Source organism: Oncorhynchus gorbuscha, linkage group LG09 (genome assembly GCF_021184085.1).
Source record: "Oncorhynchus gorbuscha isolate QuinsamMale2020 ecotype Even-year linkage group LG09, OgorEven_v1.0, whole genome shotgun sequence".
NCBI classification, from domain to species: Eukaryota; Metazoa; Chordata; class Actinopteri; order Salmoniformes; family Salmonidae; genus Oncorhynchus; species Oncorhynchus gorbuscha.
In genome coordinates this window covers 36,483,098-36,504,146 of record NC_060181.1, presented here as the reverse complement: position 1 = coordinate 36,504,146, position 21,049 = coordinate 36,483,098, and the positions used below count along the sequence as shown (strand labels likewise).

The following is a 21,049-nucleotide window of genomic DNA, read 5'->3' as shown; positions in this document are numbered from 1 at the left end:
AGTATTTTTCATGTTTTACATTTTTACACCACAGTTATTTTGTTTAGTTAAACTACCTTTAAAAATTGTTACTTACTTTAAAGACTGTAATAAATGATATGCTATTTGTACATGTCAATATTTAGCAATGTTGTCAGAAGTAATAACAAAATCTCTTTCATTTGAATGGTTTGCCCTTACCAAAAAGGCGTCTTCGTCTTAAACAATTGGCGGTGCATTGTGGGATATAACAAACATATGCTGACTTCGGATCAGTGAAATTCATGCTCAGTTAATGTTTTTGCTTGTGCGTTTTCTCTACAAACTGGTCCTGAATCAGTTAACCAATTCTTCACCCGGAAATGTATCTCGAGGTTCATTTCGAAGCAGACAGCTGTAACCAACCTCAGCTGACCTGAACATTTGTCAACAATAGTTTAATTTGACCAAACGAATTGAAGCGTTACCTGGTATAAGAGACCTTTACCGAATATAATTCGGCCTTTGTGTATTTTTCAAGCTGCCATCATTAGCATTTTAGAAAATTGTCAAAATGAATGTGACACTTGCTGTCAAGCAGTATATCTCCAAAATGATAGAAAACAGCGGACCAGGGATGAAGGTTCTGCTCATGGATAAAGAGACGGTAAGTAATTGTAGATAGAATGGTTACATTGTAGTAGATCTAACGATGTAACGTTACAGTGGTTACAATGTATCAGGTTACTTTTGTTGATATCCATTGTCTATCAGAGACAGACACGTTGAAGGGACAGAACCTTGAGTTATTCAACAATTCCTGGGAAATGTTAATAATATAGATAGGAGAACCAAGAGTTTTGATAATGTCATAATGTCTGCAGCTATTCCAATTGGAAGTTGCATAGGAAAAAGATCAGAGAGGTGGATACACAAATGTGGATAGGCCTGCATCATTTGGACTCAAGACCATATTCAGGACTGTAACATTTCAGCTGTCACAACCAGTGATAGAAGGAAAATAATGAATCTCATTAATCTCTCAGCAAAATCTCTGGCTCAGGTAAAAAGGAATGTACTGCACCACATGCCTATTTGTTTGTGTTTGTCTCATCAGACCAGCATCGTCAGTGTGGTCTACACTCAATCTGAGATACTACAGAAGGAGGTCTATCTGTTCGAAAGAATCGACTCACAGAATCGAGACAACATGAAGCACCTCAAAGCCATCTGCTTCCTCAGGCCAACCAAGGTGCCCCAGTCACTGTATACACATTTTAGCCAGCCTTTGCTCTGCATTAAAGGTCCAATTAATATGTTTTTATCTCCATATCAAATCATATCTGAGAAACAACTAAGTAACTTTCTATGATTGTTTTCATTTAAAAAAAAAAGAATAAACAAATAGCTTCTTGGCAATTTCACCATGGAAGGCCAAAACAGACTCGGGCGGTCTTTTCAAACAGCTCTTACACTAAAAGGGATAATCTTTTTCACAAATTCACAGTATTATTCCAACCTCATCGTGTGGAAATATATTAAACACAGGGGGAAAAATAATGTTTTTGACTGCACCAGGCCTTTAAGACTTTAGCTTACACATTCTGTATCTACTGGATTGTGTCCATCCATAACTGTATGAATGCATATTTCAACTGCTTCATTGTACCTATACCGAATGTACACTCCATATTGCATAGCATCCATACACTGTGCACTATTTGGAGGCAAAATACTTTAGTCGTGCTCAATTTTGGATTTGTATGACACCCCTGACTTTCTCTCTGCCCTCTTTACAGGAGAATGTGGAAAATCTGATACAGGAGCTCCGGCGACCCAAGTACAGTGTCTACTTCATCTGTAAGGATTTCTGCACTGTTGTTCAAATCATATGGTTCAATGTTCTGATTCTTGTGAATGTTTTTAGATAGTCCTTGTTATCTGTATTTGATCTAAAATCTTATGTCTCAGGATCATTTCTATGGTTTAGAACTATAGACTCAACATTGATTGCCCATGCATCAACAGCAACTTATGACAACTCAGTAATTTCATGGTGACGGCAATTGCCCATACAGAAAAAATAATATATTGACACGTGTTTTAACAACATGTACAGTGCCTTTTTGGAAAGTATTCAGACCCCTTGACCTTTTCCACATTTTGTTAGGCTACAGCCTTATTCCCCCCTCATCAATCTACAAACAATACACCATAATGACAAAACAAATACAGGCTTTATACATTTTTGCAAATTTGTAAAAAAAAAAAAAAAAAATGCTAAAAAAAAAAAAATACCATTTACATAAGTATTCAGATTCGTTACTCAGTACTTTGTTGAAGCACCTTTGGCAGCAATTACAGCCTTTAGTCTTCTTGGGTATGAAGCTACAAGCGCGGCACACCTGTATTTGGGGACTTTATCCCATTCTTCTCTGCAGATCCCCTCAAGCTCTGTCAGGTTGAATGGGGATTGTTGCTGCAAAGCTATTTTCAGGTCTCTCCAGAGATGTTCGGTTGGCTTCAAGTCCGGGCTCTGGCTGGGTCACTCAAGGACATTCAGAGACTTGTGCTGAAGCCACTCCTGCGTTGTCTTGGCTGTGTGCTGAGGGTCGTTGTCTTGTTGGAAGGTGAACCTTCACCCCAGTCTGATGTCTTGAGAGCTCTGGAGCAGGTTTTCATCAAGGATCTCTCTGTACTTTGTTCAGTTAATTTTTGCTTTGATCCTGACTAGTTTCTCAATCCCTGCTGCTGAAAACCATCCCCACAGTATGATGCTGCCAGCACCATGCTTGACCCTAGGTATGGTGCTAGGTTTCCTCCAGACGTGACACTTGGCATTGGGGCCAAAGAGTTCAATCTTGGTTTCATTAAATCAGAGTATCTTGTTTCTCATGGTCTGAGAGTCTTTTAGGTGCCTTTTGACAAACTCCAAGTGGGCTGTCATGTGCGTTTTACTGAGGAGTGGCTTCTGTCTGGTCACTCTAACATAAAGGCCTGATTGGTGGAGTGCTGCAGAGATGGTTGTCCTTCTGTAAGGTTCTTCCATCCCCACTGAGGAACTCTAGAGTTATGTCAGAGTGACCTATGGGTTCTTGGTCACCTCCCTGACCAAGGCCCTTCTCCCCCGACTGCTCAGTTTGGCTGGGCGGCCAGCTCTGGGAAAAGTCTTGGTGGTTCCAAACTTCCACTTAGGAATGGGCCACTGTGTTCTTGGGGACCTTCAATGCTGCAGACAGTTTTGGTACCCTTCCCCAGATCTGTGCCTCGATACAATCCTCTCTCGAGGCTCTACGGACAATTCCTTCTACCTCAAGGCTTGGTTTTTGCTGTGACGTCAACTGTGGGACCTTATATAGACAGGTGTTTTGGATTTGGAAAGGCACACACATCTCAAGGATGATCAATGGAAACAGGATGCACCTGAGCTCAATTTCGAGTCTCATAGCAAAGGGTCTGAATACTTATGTAAATAAGGTATTTATGTTCTTTATATTTAATACGTTTGAAGATGTCCATACATGAAGATGTCCATAAATGATCCCCAACCAAATTTACTGAGCCTGAGCAATTTTGACAAAAATTGTGAATGACAGCTCGGGAAAATAGATTTACATACATTCGACATTCAAGTGTCATTTCGAAACACCTCAATTCTTTTTTACTATGTTTCATAAGTGGCAGGTAGGCTATACCTCAAAAGCTGCAGAATCTATTTTCAACTACAACTCAATGATCCAACTTTTGCATGCAAAACGCCATTTTGGTACTTCAGCATTAGGTTCCCAGAGGTCAATAGATACTCAACATTATCATTGAGGTAGAGAAGGTTGTGAGGTGTGAATGTGTATTTTTTTCAAATATATGTACATATATTTTATTTATTTATATATTTGATCAATACATTTCCCAAATATATTGAAATATATTTTTTCCGTATGGGTGACATCCTCCTCATAATCCTTTTTAGACTTCAGCAACGTCATCAGTAAGAGTGAGATAAAAGCCCTGGCCGAGGCGGATGAACAGGAGGTGGTTGCAGAAGTGCAGGTAAGTTAACACTAAGGGCAGTACTGTAGGACAGGAACCATGCTTTAGGTACCCAACTTTTCTTTTTTACTATTCTGGACTTTTATTTGTATTTTATTTTGTTGGTAGAATGATGCTCCATAGGTTTATCCTACTTGTCCTAAATCTAAATGTTGTATCATTTCTAGTTAGAACCCCTTTACGATACATATAGTCTTGTAATAGTAGAAATGAGAATGAGATATCCTTTGACATTTTAAACTGGAAATTAATAAGTTCTCTCATATGACTGCAGGAGTTCTATGGTGACTTCATTGCTGTGAACCCACACCTATTCTCCCTCAACCTCAGTGGTGTGGCAAGGGTAAGACATGCAAATAGGCCATGACGCTTTAGATATGTGACAGTTTATAAAGTGAACCATTATTCATCTGCATTGATTTTAGATTAATGTTTTCTATTTGTCTCTGCGTATGTCATATTCCCTCTGTATTTTTGATCTATTTACAGAGTGCATTCATATCTCATTGTGTGTGTGTGTTGCAGGGTCGTAGCTGGGAGCCAACTCTCCTGCCACGTACCACCCAGGGTCTGACCTCGGTGCTGCTGGCCCTGAAAAAATGTCCCATGATCCGCTACCAGCTGTCCTCAGACATGGCCAAGCGACTGGGAGAGAGCGTGAAGGTGACTAATATCACATGCACACCTATCACACGCACATACACACACGCAATCTCACTACCCATCTCCTCCCCCAGCAAATAATCACCAAGGAGTATGAGCTGTTTGACTTCAGGAAGACAGAGGTGCCTCCTCTCCTGCTCATCTTGGACCGCAGCGATGACGCCATCACCTCACTACTCAACCAGGTCAAAATTAAGAGTCAGGGTTGTATTCAATATGCACAACAAAAGTAAATGCTCCAAAACGAAGTGAAACTAAGTGTTATCTGAATTTGTTGGGGAACTAATAGAAAATCATTTCTAAGATAATCTACTTAAATAATATATGTTTGGTATACATGTTTTCTAGCCAGGGACCAGACTGAGCGTTTTATCAGTCGGGAACCCAGGCTACATTATTACAAAAGATAGGCAATGACCAGGTCATTATATTCATACTATGTACAGACAGTATATTACATCATTCTGACGTGTACTGCAGCCTCTGATCACTTGGGGGCAGCAGAGTCTTGTACTTACATTTACCAAGGCTGCAATCTGCACTGTAAACTAGGTCATGTACTCAAGGCCCTTTGTGTCACAGCTAATGAACCAATCTTTAGCTCATTAGACAAGCTAATCAATTGGTGAAACTACATATACTCTTCATCGCTGAAGGAATTTAGAGATGACATTAACTTTATTTAATTGTAGGTTTCATTGTTTTGGTTTCATTGTTTGTTTCCCTGCTCCATCTAGTGGACGTACCAGGCCATGGTGCACGAGCTGCTTGGCCTCAACAACAACCGCATTGACCTGTCCAGAGTCCCAGGGATCAGCAAGGACTTGAAGGAGGTGGTGCTGTCTGCAGAGAATGATGAGTTCTATGCCAATGTGAGTCTCTAAGCCTGGTTCCAATTCTGCACAAATGTGCCCTTTGGCTTTGAAATGGTCCCATTGGGCCTGCTGGCTGGTAGCCTAGAGCTGGGTTATACACATTTTATTTTGTTAATATTGGACATAAATTATTGTAAAAACACCAGAATTATAGGACTAAGCGATTTTAATTTTTGAAATCTGTTCCAAACTATTCCCATGCATATTAGATAGGTATGTGATCATATACAAATGTAGCAAGATTAGAAATTATTATGTTTCAGTCAAATGTTATATCTATTTGGGCTTCTTGCAGGTCAATTTGCAGTCCACACACTTTTTGTAATTATGTTCCGGCCCCCTGACCATCCACTTAAGAAGAAATCGTCTATGGCTTTTTATTTTTTATTGAACCTTTATTTAACCAGGTAGGCTAGTTGAGAACAAGTTCTCATTTACAACTGCGACCTGGCCAAGATAAAGCATAGCAGTGTGAACAGACAGCAACACAGTTACAAATGGAGTAAACAATAAACAAGTCAATAATAATATAATAAAAATAATAATAATATATGCCATTTAGCAGACGCTTTTATCCAAAGCGACTTACAGTCATGTGTGCATACATTCTACGTTAATACAGTATAATTTTTTAAAAAGTCGATATACATTGTGTGCAAAAGGCATGAGGAGGTAGGCGAATAATTGCAATTTAGCAGATTAACACTGGCGTGATAAATGATCAGATGTGCAGGTTGAGATACTGGCGTGCAAAAGAGCAGAAAAGTAAATAAATAAAAACAGTATGGGGATGAGGTAGGTAGATTGGGTGGGCTATTTACCGATGGACTATGTACAGCTGCAGCGATCGGTTAGCTGCTCAGATAGCAGATGTTTAAAGTTGGTGAGGGAGATAAAAGTCTCCAACTTCTACGATTTTTGCAATTCGTTCCAGTCACAAGCAGCAGAGAACTGGAAGGAAAGGCGGCCAAATGAGGTGTTGGCTTTAGGGATGATCAGTGAGATACACCTGCTGGAGCGCGTGCTACGGGTGGGTGTTGCTATCGTGACCAGTGAACTGAGATAAGGCGGAGCTTTACCTAGCATGGACTTGTAGATGACCTGGAGCCAGTGGGTCTGGCGACGAATATGTAGCGAGGACCAGCCGACTAGAGCATACAGGTCACAGTGGTGGGTGGTATAAGGTGCTTTAGTAACAAAATGGATGGCACTGTGATAAACTGCATCCAGTTTGCTGAGTAGAGTATTGGAAGCAATTTTGTAGATGACATCCCCGAAGTCGAGGATCGGTAAGATAGTCAGTTTTACTAGGGTAAGTTTGGCGGCATGAGTGAAGGAGGCTTTATTGCGAAATAGAAAGCCGATTCTAGATTTGATTTTGGATTGGAGATGTTTGATATGAGTCTGGAAGGAGAGTTTACAGTCTAGCCAGACACCTAGGTACTTATAGATGTCCACATATTCTAGGTCGGAACCATCCAGGGTGGTGATGCTAGTCGGGCGTGCGGGTGCAGGCAGGGAACGGTTGAAAAGCATACATTTGGTTTTACTAGTGTTTCAAGAGCAGTTGGAGGCCACAGAAGGAGTGTTGTATGGCATTGAAGCTCGTTTTGGAGGTTAGATGGCACAGTGTCCAAGGAAGAGCCAGAAGTATACAGAATGGTGTCATCTGCGTAGAGGTGGATCAGGGAATCGCCCGCAGCAAGAGCAACATCATTGATATATACAGAGAAAAGAGTCGTTGCTGTTGGCCGAGGTTGGAGTAGCCAGGAGGAAGACATGGCCAGCCGTTGAGAAATGCTTGTTGAAGTTTTCGATTATCATGGATTTATCGGTAGTGACCGTGTTACCTAGCCTCAGTGCAGTGGGCAGCTGGGAGGAGGTGCTCTTGTTCTCCATGGACTTTACAGTGTCCCAGAACCTTTAGGAGTTAGAGCTACAGGATGCAAATTTCTGCTTGAAAAAGCTGGCCTTTGCTTTCCCGACTGACTGCGTGTATTGGTTCCTGACTTCCCTGAACAGTTGCATATTGCGGGGACTATTCGATGCTATTGCAGTCCGCCACAGAATGTTTTTGTGCTGGTCGAGGGCAGTCAGGTCTGGAGTGAACCAGGGGCTATATCTGTTCTTAGTTCTGCATTTTTTGAACGGAGCATGCTTATCTAAGATGTTGAGGAAGTTAATTTTAAAGAATGACCAGACATCCTCAACTGACGGGATGAGGTCAATATCCTTCCAGGATACCCGGGCCAGGTCGATTAGAAAGGCCTGCTCTTAGAAGTGTTTTAGGGAGCATTTGACAGTGATTAGGGGTGGCCGTTTGACTGCGGACCCGTAGCGGATACAGGCAATGAGGCAGTGATCGCTGAGATCCTGATTGAAGACAGCGGAGGTGTATTTGGAGGGCCAGTTGGTCAGGATAACGTCTATGAGGGTGCCCTTGTTTACAGATTCAGGGTTGTACCTGGTGGGTTCCTTGATGATTTGTGTGAGATTGAGGGCATCTAGCTTAGATTGTAGGACTGCCGGGGTGTTAAACATATCCCAGTTTAAGTCACCTAACAGAACAAACTCTGAAGATAGATGGGGGGGGCGATCAAATCACAAATGGTGTCCAGGGCACAGCTGGGAGCTGAGGGGGGTCGGTAGCAGGCGGCAACAGTGAGAGACTTATTTCTGGAGAGATTCATTTTTAAAATTAGAAGTTCGAACTGTTTGGGTATGGACCTGGAAAGTATGATGTTACTTTGCAGGCTATCTCTGCAGTAGACTGCAACTCCTCCCCCTTTGGCAGTTCTATCTTGATGGAAAATGTTATAGTTTGGTATGGAAATCTCAGAATTTTTGGTGGCCTTCCTAAGCCAGGATTCAGACACAGCAAGGACATCAGGGTTGGCAGAGTGTGCTAAAGCAGTGAGTAAAACAAACTTAGGGAGGAGGCTTCTGATGGTGACATGCATGAAACCAAGGCTTTTTCGATCACAGAAGTCAACAAATGAGGGTGCCTGGGTTTTTCTCCACATCACCTGCGGAACAGAGGAGGAGTAGAACGGGGGTGCGGCTAAAGACTATCAAAAATGGTCGCCTAGAGCGTTGGGGACAAAGAATAAAAGGAGCAGATTTCTGGGCGTGGTAGAATATATTCAGGGCATAATGCACAGACAGGGGTATGATTGGGTGCGTGTACAGCGGAGGTAAGCCCAGGCATTGGGTGATGATAAGAGAGGTTGTATCTCTGGACATGCTGGTTGTAATGGGTGAGGTCATCGCATGTGTGAGAGATGGGACAAAGGAGGTATCAGAGGTATGAAGAGTGGAACTAGGGGGTCCATTGTAAACTAAAACAATGATAACTAACCTGAACAACAGTATACAAGGCATATTGACATTTGAGAGAGACATACAGCGAGGCATAAAGTAATCACAGGTGTTGATTGGGAGAGCTAGCTAAAACAACAGGTGAGACAACAGCTAATCAGCTAACACAACAACAGCAGGTAAAATGGCGATGACTAGGCAGAGAGGGTCAGATTAACTACACACAGAGCCTGAGTTTGCGGCTAGGGCCGACAGATAAAAAATAAATAAACAGAATGGAGTACCGTGATTAATGGACAGTCCAGGAGGCATCAGCTATGTAGCCAAGTGATCATAGTGTCCAGGGGGCAGCAGTAGATGGAACAGCGGATCCCCACTACGCTAGCGACACGGCGTTTAAAGTTAGTAGCGTCTGCTCCGGCTTAATCTAGTTGATGATCCCTTGCCTAAAGTTTAGGAACGCTAGCCAGCAAACCTCTTTAAGGAGACTCTGAATGAAAAAAAGGGCAGAATGTGTAGCGGCCGGTCAATGGGGAAGGTTAAAGAATTCCAACAGAGCCAGATGTTGGCTAACAACTTCCAATTCACCCTCACATTCTCTTATTCAGAATCTGTACCTGAACTTTGGAGAGATTGGCACAAACATCAAGAACCTGATGGAGGACTTTCAGAAGAAGAAGCCTAAGGAGCAACAGAAGCTGGAGTCCATCTCTGATATGAAGGTGAGACCTGGGCACTGTTGTCCCACAAGAACTCAATTTCACAGCATGTCCTGTAGCAGTTGCTCATTTAGAACCACTAATACGTCTCAGCCACATTGGTTAATAACCACTCAGAATTAGATTAATTATGTCTTAATTCCAATAATGATACAAACCACAAATAATAATTGCTGCAAGTTTAAGAAATCTTTCTGTTTTCTTCTTTTTAATCATTCCCTCTGTTTTTCTATGCAGGCGTTTGTAGACAACTACCCCCAGTTCAAAAAGATGTCGGGTACAGTGTCGAAGCACGTGACTGTGGTGGGCGAGCTGTCTCGCCTGGTGAGCGAGAGGCACCTGATGGAGGTGTCAGAGCTGGAGCAGGAGCTGGCCTGCCAGAATGACCACTCAAGCGCATCACAGGTAAGACTCTGCTCTGGAGTTAAAAGGATACTTTGGGGTTTTGGCAATGAGGTCCTTCATTTACTTCCTCAGTTATTTCTCTGTGTCCAGTATGAAGGAAGTTAGTTAGGTTTGCATGCTAGCAGATACCCATAGACTTCCAGTCATTGCACTAATGCTAGTTAGCGTTGGCTTGAGAAACTACCTCTAACTTCCTTCATAATGGACACAGAGACGAAAATGGTATCCACAAGTTCATCTGACTCTGAGTGGATAAAGGGCCTCATTGACAAAATCCTGAAGTATCCCTTTCAGGCCAATTTCCACAATTCATACAGTAAAATTACTTTTGATTCAGGTATTGACTTTAATCATCATTTTTGAATTGTGGATTTGCCTTTTATTTCAAATGACAGTGCATTCGGAAAGTTTTCAGATCCCTTGACTTTGTTACGTGACAGCCTTATTTTAAAATGGATGAAATTGATTTTTTTTACTCATCAATCTACCCACAATACCCAGTAATGACAAAGCAACACCAGGTTTTTAGAAATGTATTAAAAATTCAACATTGATATGACATTTCCATATGTATTCAGACTTTGTTGAAGCACCTTTGGCAGCGATTACAGTCTTCTTGGGTATGGCACTACAAGCTTGGCACACCTGTATTTGTGGAGTTCTTTTTCCATTCTTCTCTGCAGATCCTTTCAAGCTCTGTCAGGTTGGATGGGGAAGCGTCACTGCACAGCTATTTTCAGGTCTCCAGAGATGTTAGATCGGGTTTATGTCTGGGCTCTGGCTGGGCCACTCAAGGACATTCAGAGACCTATCCCAAAGCCACTCCCGCGTTGTCTCGGCTGATGTCCTTTTGTAAGGTGAACCTTCACCCCAACCTGTGCCTGGTTTCCTCCAGACGTGATGCTTGGCATTCCGGCCAAAGAGTTAAATCTTGGATTCATAAGACCAGAAAATATTGTTTCTCATGGTCTGAGAGTCTTTAGGTGCCTTTTGGCAAACTCCAAGCGGGCTATCATGTGAGCGCTGTCAGAGTGACCTCCCTGACCAAGGCCCTTCTCACCCGATTGTTCAGTTTGGCTGGGCGGCCAGCTCAATGAAGAGTCTTAGTGATTCCAAACTTATTCAATTTAAGAATGAATGAGGCAGCTGTATTCTTGGGGACCTTCAATGTTGCAGAAATGTTTTGGTACCCTTCCCCAGATCTATGCATCGACACAATCTTGTCTCGGAGCTTTATTGACAATTCCTTCGACCTCATGGCTGGGTTTTTGTTCTGACATGCACTGTCAACTGTGGGACCTAATATAGACAGGTGTGTTCCTTTCCAAATCATGTCCAATCAATTGAATTTACCACAGGTGGACTCCAATCAAGTTGTAGAAATATCTCAAGGATGATAAATGGAAACAGGATGCACCTGAGCTCAATTTCGAGTCTCGTAGCAATGGGTCTGAATACCTATGTAAATAAGGTATTTCTGTTTTTCATTTTTAATAAATTTGCTAACATTTTAAAAACCTGTTTTTGCTTTGTCATTATGGGGTATTGTGTGTAGATGAGGAAAAACAATACTTTAAACCATTTTAGAATAAGGCTATAACGTAACAAAATGTGGAAAAAGTCAAGGGGTCTGAATACTTTCCGAATGCACTGTATTTTATTTTTCAATTTACCTGTAGGAAACATTTCTGTTATTACCAATTGAGTTTCCTGAATTGGCTGTTGAAATGAATCAACACTACAACCCTGCTCTGCACTGACTTGGTGCCAGAGACTGACTAGAATCACACTACTAGATTATGTATGTAGATGAAACGCATGTCAAATATGAACCAGGCAGAGACTAGACACTGACCAGACACAGGCCTGAAATAGACATGACATGTGGTAGACCGGTAGACAAAGAGCAGGCACCAGACCGAACTGCCCAGTATGTAAATGTAGGGGTCCTATCACTGTCAACAAGGAACATGTGACATCACATGTTTTTTTCTGGAGGGGGCTTACAGCTCAATGCTTTATTATACCATAACACACACAGTTCACATAAAAGCATTAAAAAATACACAATTTTCCCTGTTTGTTGAAGAAGAATACAGCCTACTGCTGTATTGTATATTGACTTGGCCACTTGTAATAATAAGTGACTTTCAGAAACCAATAAAACACTGCACATAGAAATCATAGTGAAGTGTCATTGAAAATAAATCATTTAAGTCTGTATTAAAGGCTATGGAAATTATAGTCCCTGTTGTTCTGCAGAACGTGCGTCGGCTGCTGCAGAACCCGCGGGTGAGCGAGATGGATGCGGTTCGCCTGGTGATGCTGTACGCACTGCGCTACGAGAGACACAGTAGCAGCATCCTGCCGGGTCTTATGGAGGAGCTCAACAGGAAGGGCGTGTCAGAGAAGCATTGCAGGGTAAGGGAACATTCTATACTGTACCACTACCTGGCCCTTGGCAATATGAGGACTGTATACTACCTGGCCCTTGGCAATATGAGGACTGTATACTACCTGGCCCTTGGTAATATGAGGACTGTATACTACCTGGCCCTTGGCAACATGAGGACTATACTACCTGGCCCTTGTCAATATGAGGACTGTATACTACCTGGTCCTTGGCAATATGAGGACTGTATACTACCTGGCCCTTGGCAATATGAGGACTGTATACTACCTGGCCCTTGGCAATATGAGGACTGTAGACTACCTGGCCCTTGGCAATATGAGGACTGTATACTACCTGGCCCGTGGCAATATGAGGACTGTATACTACCTGGCCCTTGGCAATATGAGGACTGTATACTACCTGGCCCTTGGCAATATGAGGACTGTATACTACCTGGCCCTTGGCAAAATGAGGACTGTATACTACCTGGCCCTTGGCAAAATGAGGACTGTATACTACCTGGCCCTTGGCAAAATGAGGACTGTATACTACCTGGCCCTTGGCAAAATGAGGACTGTATACTACCTGGCCCTTGGCAAAATGAGGACTGTATACTACCTGGCCCTTGGCAATATGAGGACTGTATACTGTTATTGTACCTGTCTATATATTATGTGGATGTTATTATTCTGGGTTTGTCAATGCCTCTGAGGATAAATAAATATACTTTCAACTCAACAATGTACAATACAGTATGTTTAATGTATCTGTTTCACCAATCTAGGTGAAAACCAGGTTAGAAGAATCAACGTATGCCTGTTTATCCTGTTTAATCTTTTACCTCAGATGGTAACGTCCATGGTGGAGTATGGAGGGAAGAGGGTGAGAGGAAGTGACCTCGTCAACCCCCAAGATGCAGTCGCCATCACCAAACAGTTCTTCAAGGGGCTGAAAGTACACCGTTCTCTCCACAATTTAGACAGATACTAGCTAGAGTTGTGTGTCCATCTATCCATCCTCAACCAGTTTCTAATAAAACACCTTTGTTTTGTGTGTGTGCGTGCTTGTCTCCAGGGAGTTGAGAATGTGTACACGCAGCATGCACCGTTACTGCAGGAGACCTTGGACCAGCTGATTAAGGGGCGGCTGAAGGACAGTCATTTCCCCTACTTAGGACCCAGCTCCCTTAGAGACAGGTAGAGTGACACACACACACTTAGACACAACCTCAGACCTGTATAGCCAAACACACACACTGTTACTGATGCGTGTGTTACTGATGTAAAAACACATATTCTGTGTGTATGAGCACGGATAGGCTTACGGTTCATCACCATTATTGGATTACTCCAACCAGATGATAGCCTATCAGGGGTAACCATATATTTCCTCTTCAGGCCACAGGATATCATAGTCTTTGTCATCGGAGGGGCCACCTATGAGGAGGCACTGGCGATCTATAACCTGAACCGCACCGTGCCTGGGGTTCGGATCGTACTGGGCGGCACCACCATCCACAACACCAAGAGGTCAGAATCATCAACCACACCTCGTGACCGTTTCACCTCAGTCACATTACATCTAGACATAGCCATTTAGACATCCATTATTTGATACCAGGTCAACACATATGATAAAAATGGCTTAACCCCCTAGTCAATGTTCCCGCCCTGCGGAAATCTAATTCGCATTATAAAAACATCCCTGTTAAAATACGTCTTTGTAAGATGGAGATGTCTGTATTTTGCATGGATGCGTTGCAATCCACTGCATCCGCCAATGGTGGCCTTCCGCATCTGGGGTGGAAGGTGGCTGAGCTACAGAGGTGTTTGTCAGACCATGAGACATCCTGAAAATCGGTCTTCTCACGAATACTTCTGTAGCGTCCGAACGGTTTGGCCTAACTAATATGACCACTCTATGGACAGATGAGACTCTCCCGAATATGATGGTGTTCTCCGTTTTGCTCTACGACCCCACAAGCGTCACGGGACTCGTCTGAAGTCGGTACCTCCAATCTGCTAACGTCTGTAGCATCCGAACAGTTTGGGCTACACACAAATATGACCCCTCTATGGAATTGGGAGACTTTCATAAATGTCCATTTGTTTTTGCTTTGTTCTAGGACGTCGACAAGACTATACTGAAGGTAGCCCGGTACCAGATAAATATTAATGGAAGTATAAACTGAGTGTACAGAAAATATTGAGTTGCACCGCCTGTTTGCCCTCAGAACAGCCTCAATTCGTCAGAGCATGGACTCTACAAGGTGTCAAGTGTTCCGTTGGGATGCTGGCCCGTGTTGACTCCAGTGCTTCCTACAATGTCAAGTTTGCTGGATGTCTTTTGGGTGGTGGACCATTCTTGATACACACAGGAATCTGTTCAGTGTGAAAAACCCAGCAGCGTTGCAGTTCTTGACACAAACCAGTGCGCCTGGCACCTACTGCCATACCCTATTCAAAGGCACTTCAATATTTTGTCTTGCCCATTCACCCTCTGAATGGCACACACACAGAATACATTTCTCAATTGTCTCAGGACTTCAAAATAGTTATTTTAACCTGTTTCCTCCCCTTCATCTACACTGATTGAAGTGGATTTAATAAGTGACATCAATAAGGGATCATAGCTTTCACCTGGTCAGTCTGTCATGGACGATCCCTTATTGTCACTTAAATCCACTTCAATTAGTGTAGATGAAGGGGAGGAAACAGGTTAAATAAGTATGTGCATAATGTTTTGTACACTCAGTGTATATGGAAACAGTTTAGTGCCAATTCTTTTGTTAAATATGGGTAAATATATATATATATAATAATTCCCTGATCTTACTAACAGCACTCAGATATAGGACAGAGAATTTAAAATGAACTTCCTTTTTATTACATTTTTTTACTATATATTTTTTTCCCCATGTATGAATCTGTTATTCAATGCATTTCTGTGGGCTAATGGCATTAAGGCCAAATTCAGTGTTTCATCAGATATATATACAGTGCCAGTCAAAGGTTTGGACACACCTACTCATTCCAGTTTTTTGGGAGGGGGGTTTTGGGCTATTTTATACATTGTAGAATAGTTGTTACGACATCAAAACTATGAAATAACCCATATAGAATCATGTAGTAACCAAAAAGGTGTTGAAGAAATCAAAATATATATTTAGGTTCTTCAAAGTAGCCACCCTTTGCTTTGATAACAGCTTTGCACACTCTTGGCATTCTCTCAACCAGCTTCATGAGGAATGCTTTTCCAACAGTCTTGAAGGAGTTCCCACATATACTGAGCACTTGTTGGCTGCTTTTCCTTCACTCTGATGCAGTGTTCCATCACTCTCCTTCTTGGTCAAATGGCCGTTACACAGCCTGGAGTTGTGTTGGGCCATTGTCATGTTGAAAAACAAATGATAGTCTCAGATTTGGACTCATCAGACCAACGGACATATTTCCACCGGTCTAATGTCCATTGCTTGTGTTTCTTGGCCCAAGCAAGTCTCTTCTTCTTATTGGTGTCCTTCAGTAGTGGTTTCTTTGCAGCAATTCGACCATGAAGGCTTGATTCTCAGTCTCTTCTGAACAGTTGATGTTGAGATATATCTGTTTCTTTAACTGTGAGGCATTTACTTGGGCTGAAATTTCTGAAGCTGGTAACCCTAATGAACTTATCCTCTGCAGCAGAGGTAACTCTGGGTCTTCCTTTTCTGTGGCGGTCCTCATGAGAGCCAGTTTCATCATAGCACTTAATGGTTTTTGCGACTGCACTTGAAGAAACTTTAAAAGTTCTTGAAATTTTTCGGCTAGACAGACCTTCATGTCTTAAAGGAGTGATGGACTGTCGTTTCTCTTTGCTTATTTGAGCTGTTCTTGCCATAATATGGACTTGGTCTTTTACCAAAAAGAGCTGTCATCTGTATACCACCCCGACCTTGTCACAACACAACTGATTGGCTCAAACGCATTTAGAAGGAAGCAAATTCCACAAATGAACTTTTAACAAGCCACACCTGTTAATTGAAATCCATTCCAGATGACTACCTTCATGAAGCTGGTTGAGAGAATACCAAGAGTGTGCAAAGCTGTCATCAAGGCAAAGGGTGGCTACTTTGAAGAATCTCAAATATAAAATATATTTTGAGTTGTTAAACACTTTTTTGGTTTTGAGTTTTGATGTCTTCACTATTATTCTACATAGTTGAAAATAGTAAAACTAAGAAAAACCCTTGAATGAGTAGGTTTGTCCAAACTTTTGACGGGTACTGTACATGTAACCTACTTGGACAACAGGTCCCCACATTTCCTACTCTCCCACACCGAATAGCTTGAAGCCACAGTGTTTTTCACCGTGTTTTTTGCTCTATTTCCCTACGTGGGAGCATTGCGAACCGTAGGTCGGGATTTTCCGACTTGGTTACATGTACATTGAACAACACAGCATCTTTTTCTTTTACATATTTTTTTATTTCTGTATAACAAAAAATCGACAAGAAGTTGGAAAATAATTTTTGCTTTCCCCAATTTGCGATTGAGGGGAATTCCTTCTTATGACGTGAATATCGAATATCGGGATCATCTGGTAGTCAGTGTTCTGTTCTGTACGTACAGTGTAGGCCACATTTGAATGCATTTTTTTGTAATGACTTCACTTATGTTAAAGTTTTGGCATTTTGGTTTTTGTTAAATTTACAGAAATAACTTCAATGTTAAAGGGGAATTTTGCTCGATAACCATTTCACTCATTAAAATTTAGTTTTTTGAGTAAAATGTCCCTTTCTGTAACTTTTCTACTCATGGGGGCGGCAGGTAGCCTAGTGGTTAGAGCGTTGGACTAGTAACCGAAAGGTTGCAATATCAAATCCCCGAGCTGACAAGGTAAAAATCTGTCTTTCTGCCCCTGAACAAGGCAGTTAACCCACTGTTCCTAGGCCGTCATTGAAAATAAGAATTTGTTCTTAACTGACTTGCCTAGTTAAATAAAGGTAAAATAAAAATGGGGGTAAACTTTTTAGATGACGACTAAGAATATTAGTTGTGTTCTGTATGGTTTACTATGTCCATGTTATCCCTTGGTTGCAATGGAGTCGCCTGAAGAGTAATTCAACTTGCATTCCTCTTTTGAACCTTCGTTGTTCTTTGTGTTGTGCGAAGAATCAAGGGCCTTTCTCTGAAAAGCAGTTCTTTCTTGACTCTCTCTCTCTCTCTCTATTTCACTCTGACTGTTTTTGCTGAATGAAGGTTCTCTCTACACACAGCCTCTCTCAGCCTCTCCCCCTCTCCCTTCACCTCTCCATCTTTCTCTTTTTATCTCTCTGTCTGACTGGCTGTGTTGGCTGAATAAATAATTGTATACATCTATATATCTTTCGATCTCAGGCTGAGCTGAATAGAACATTGTGTGATTACGTAACACGGTGGTGCTCGGGAGATGCGTCCGTGCTCTTTTTGTTATGCCCCTTCTGACACTCCTGTGTGGGATCGCCCCTCTTCTCTTTCATCACAGGGTCTGGAGACACACACACACACAGATGTCAAACCATACATTTTTCTCCTGGTTATATGACAACTTAGTGGTCCTCGTCAACTGTTGATGAAATTCCAACTCGGGCAGGGTGAGATTGACCAGGTGTTACCTGAGAAGTGATTTAGCCAAGAGAGACCAACGCTCCCTGTTTGCAGTGCTATTACATCACCCGGGTTGCTAAGCAGCACCTACTGTATGTGCTGAGTGATGATGCTCCTTGGCCCCGTTTTTCACATTTTATCGCGGAGCGCTTGCTGATGCCCCTCAGGTGAAGTGTCTCCCACACCGGTTTATGTAACACCGTCTTAAACTTTCCACTTCTGGGAGTTCAACTTCCAACTGTCTTTCTCTGGTCCTGAGGCGTTTCGTGTTGTACTGCAGCAGTCACTGTTGTGCTGTTAAGGTCATGGGTGCACCTGTGTTGTGAGGTTTCTTTTTTAGCGTGCCGTTGCTGTCCCATTCTAGTGAAAGGCTGATTCTCGCTGTATATGAGTTGTTTACATTTTAGTGTTGTGAAATTCTCTGTTTTGCCTGTCACAAGCAGGCTTGTTTATATAAGCGGATGTTGACATAGTGTCACATGTTCATATTTCACATCTATGCTGCTAGCTGTATTTTCATTACGTTTTAGAGATTTAAAAAAATCTGCCAGTTTTATAGTTTAGCTCTGAGGGCAGATTCTAGGTATGCAAGATAGATGCCATCGAGATACCGTCTCCTGCCGATGTGACATTGAGTAAGGCACTTAACCCATAGGTTGCAAAGGGGGTCAAGGCAAGTTGTTGCCCTCCTGCCTGGCTGGCACTGGCTTCTAACTCATCTGTGTGTGTTGCTTGGGAGTGCACATTCATTTCTTTTATTCATTTTTTTATTTAACTAGGCAAGTCGGTTAAGAACAAATTCTGTATAATGACGGCCAAACCCGGGCGACGCTTGGCCAATTTGTGCACCGCCCTATGGGACTCCCAATCACGGCCGGCTGTGATACAGCCTGGATTCGAACCAGGGTGTCTGTAGTGACACCTCAATCACTGAGATACTGTACCTTTTGACCGCTGCGCCACAAGTAATCTTCTTCTGACATCTACATACACGTTATTTAATAACCCTTTAATGTTGGCTGTGACTGCATGTCCCATGCTTTTTTAGCTCATAGCCGCAGTGTGTGGTACATTTGAACCATGATCTACCCCTTCACCCAGAGGCACTGTAAGCCAATATGAATGGGGCTCTTAAATGCTTCTTTTAAGCCTCTTCTCCCCTTTTGTACTGCATGAGTCACTCGCTGCCCATAGGTACTCACGAGCTGTTTCATGATAATGCTCCCTGCAACCAACCACACAAAGACACAATAAACACATTTGGGGGATTTGTCCAGGCCACCCTGTACTGCTGTGTGCTGCCCCACTGGGCCAGAAGCTGGAGATATATGCCTACCAATAAAGGACCAGTACCATCGTCACTGCAGGGGTCAGTTTGAAACCAGGACTGGTATTGAATTATAATATGGCTGATTGAATGATACCACGTTGCACTCTTGTGCCGTTTGAACTTTAACCTCAGGATAAAAATGTTTCTTAAATGTGTAGATGGGTGGATAGTAGGTTATCTGACCTAGGTCCTAGACCTAGACCATGTGTTTAGTCACTCGTTGATATAGGGGCGGCAGCGTAGCCTAGTGGTTAGAGCGTTGGACTAGTAACCGGAAGGTTGTGAGTTCAAACCCCCGAGCTGACAAGGTACAAATCTGTCGTTCTGCCCCTAAACAGGCAGTTAACCCACTGTTCCCAGGCCGTCATTGAAAATAAGAATATGTTCTTAACTGACTTGCCTGGTTAAATAAAGGTAAAATAAAAATAGGCTAGTTGCCCAGAGCAGGCTGTGTTATTGGAAACCCACTGAGAACAGTTGAATATTGGCAAATGTCACGCTGGTATCCCTGTTATATCACTGCAATACTTTGAAATTACTGCTCTGTCAAAAGTCAAAATGACGGTCTTTCATTGGCAGAGGACTGTAAGAAAGACAAGACGGCTGCTCTTTAGAGCCTTGCCTTTCAGGGTGAGAAGAAGCCTAAATGTCTCTCGTGTCGTTTGCAATCACACCTTAAAATGTTAACAGAAATAGGTATTTTGACATTTCTCTAGTGGGTCTTTTTTTGTTGTTGTTGTTTTTTGTCCATGTCTCAGCATTTCTTTACAGACCGGAACCCTAGTGACACACACTGACACTGTGTCTGTGTCTGTCAGTGTCACAGGGCTGGGACTGAGGTAATCGTGTCTGTCATTGGCTTCTGTTTTTAGATGAAAATGTATTTTGAGAGTCACAGAGATGTTGATGTACTGCTCATGCTTCTCTCAGCTCGTGAGGAACTAACGGAATGATATGTTCCTTTTCTGCCCTCTCGCACAGCTTCCTGGAGGAGGTGACATTGACGGCGGGTGCAGGCCAGGCCGAGAGGCTGCAGAGGGCGGGTGGTCATCCAAACAGACGCTGAATGTTTGTTGTCACCCCCCCACACACACACACACACACACACACACACTCACAATATCTTGTGTCTGTTCCTTATTGGTATCACTAGCCCATGCTTTAGTTCATGAAGGCGTCCCACTAAAAACATTCCAGTGTGTTCAGCTGTCACCACCACACTGCTGGACTCTTTATCAACCACTTAAAAACTTGTTGTAACTGGGGCAATTAACTCCAACCAAATGAACATGTAACTCAATTAGGCAGTCAGGTTACCTAACCCTGGGAACTAAAACGATCTGTTCCCCCACTTAACTAGGTTACCGAGTGGCTGACTTGTGACTGAACACTCTCAATGTTAGTGTCTAACATTTGAACCTATTGCAATGTCACATTTCCTCTTAAATTGAAGTAGAAAACTCCAGGCTTATATTAGACCCTTATTTAATTACTGAAAACAGAAGTGACATGACCTTTGAGTCTTGTTTATCTTAAAAGTAAAATATATGGGTCCAAAAATGTCAAACATTTCTCTCTAAGATTACAATATGTACCGTGTATGTTTTTCTTCTTTTCCTATGTACATTTCCACATGCTATGTACATGTTGTTCAAACATACTGATTTTGAAATGAGTGTGAATATTTTAAAGAAAATACCAATAAAGAGTGAAATGTG

At 42.3% G+C, this 21,049-nt stretch overlaps 1 protein-coding gene across 1 annotated transcript; it reads left to right on the top strand.

Moving 5' to 3' along the window:
* Window positions 1-341: 341 nt before the first annotated feature.
* On the top strand, window positions 342-21,049 carry LOC124043481 (vacuolar protein sorting-associated protein 45-like). The gene is made up of 15 exons (XM_046362116.1): window positions 342-625; window positions 1,076-1,210; window positions 1,758-1,818; window positions 3,929-4,008; window positions 4,283-4,351; window positions 4,534-4,671; window positions 4,746-4,856; window positions 5,409-5,543; window positions 9,473-9,586; window positions 9,821-9,988; window positions 12,251-12,409; window positions 13,227-13,334; window positions 13,455-13,576; window positions 13,778-13,909; window positions 20,313-21,049. Exons 1-15 carry the CDS (start codon window positions 533-535, stop codon window positions 20,395-20,397), a joined length of 1,710 nt encoding a protein of 569 aa, XP_046218072.1. The 5' UTR covers window positions 342-532; the 3' UTR covers window positions 20,398-21,049.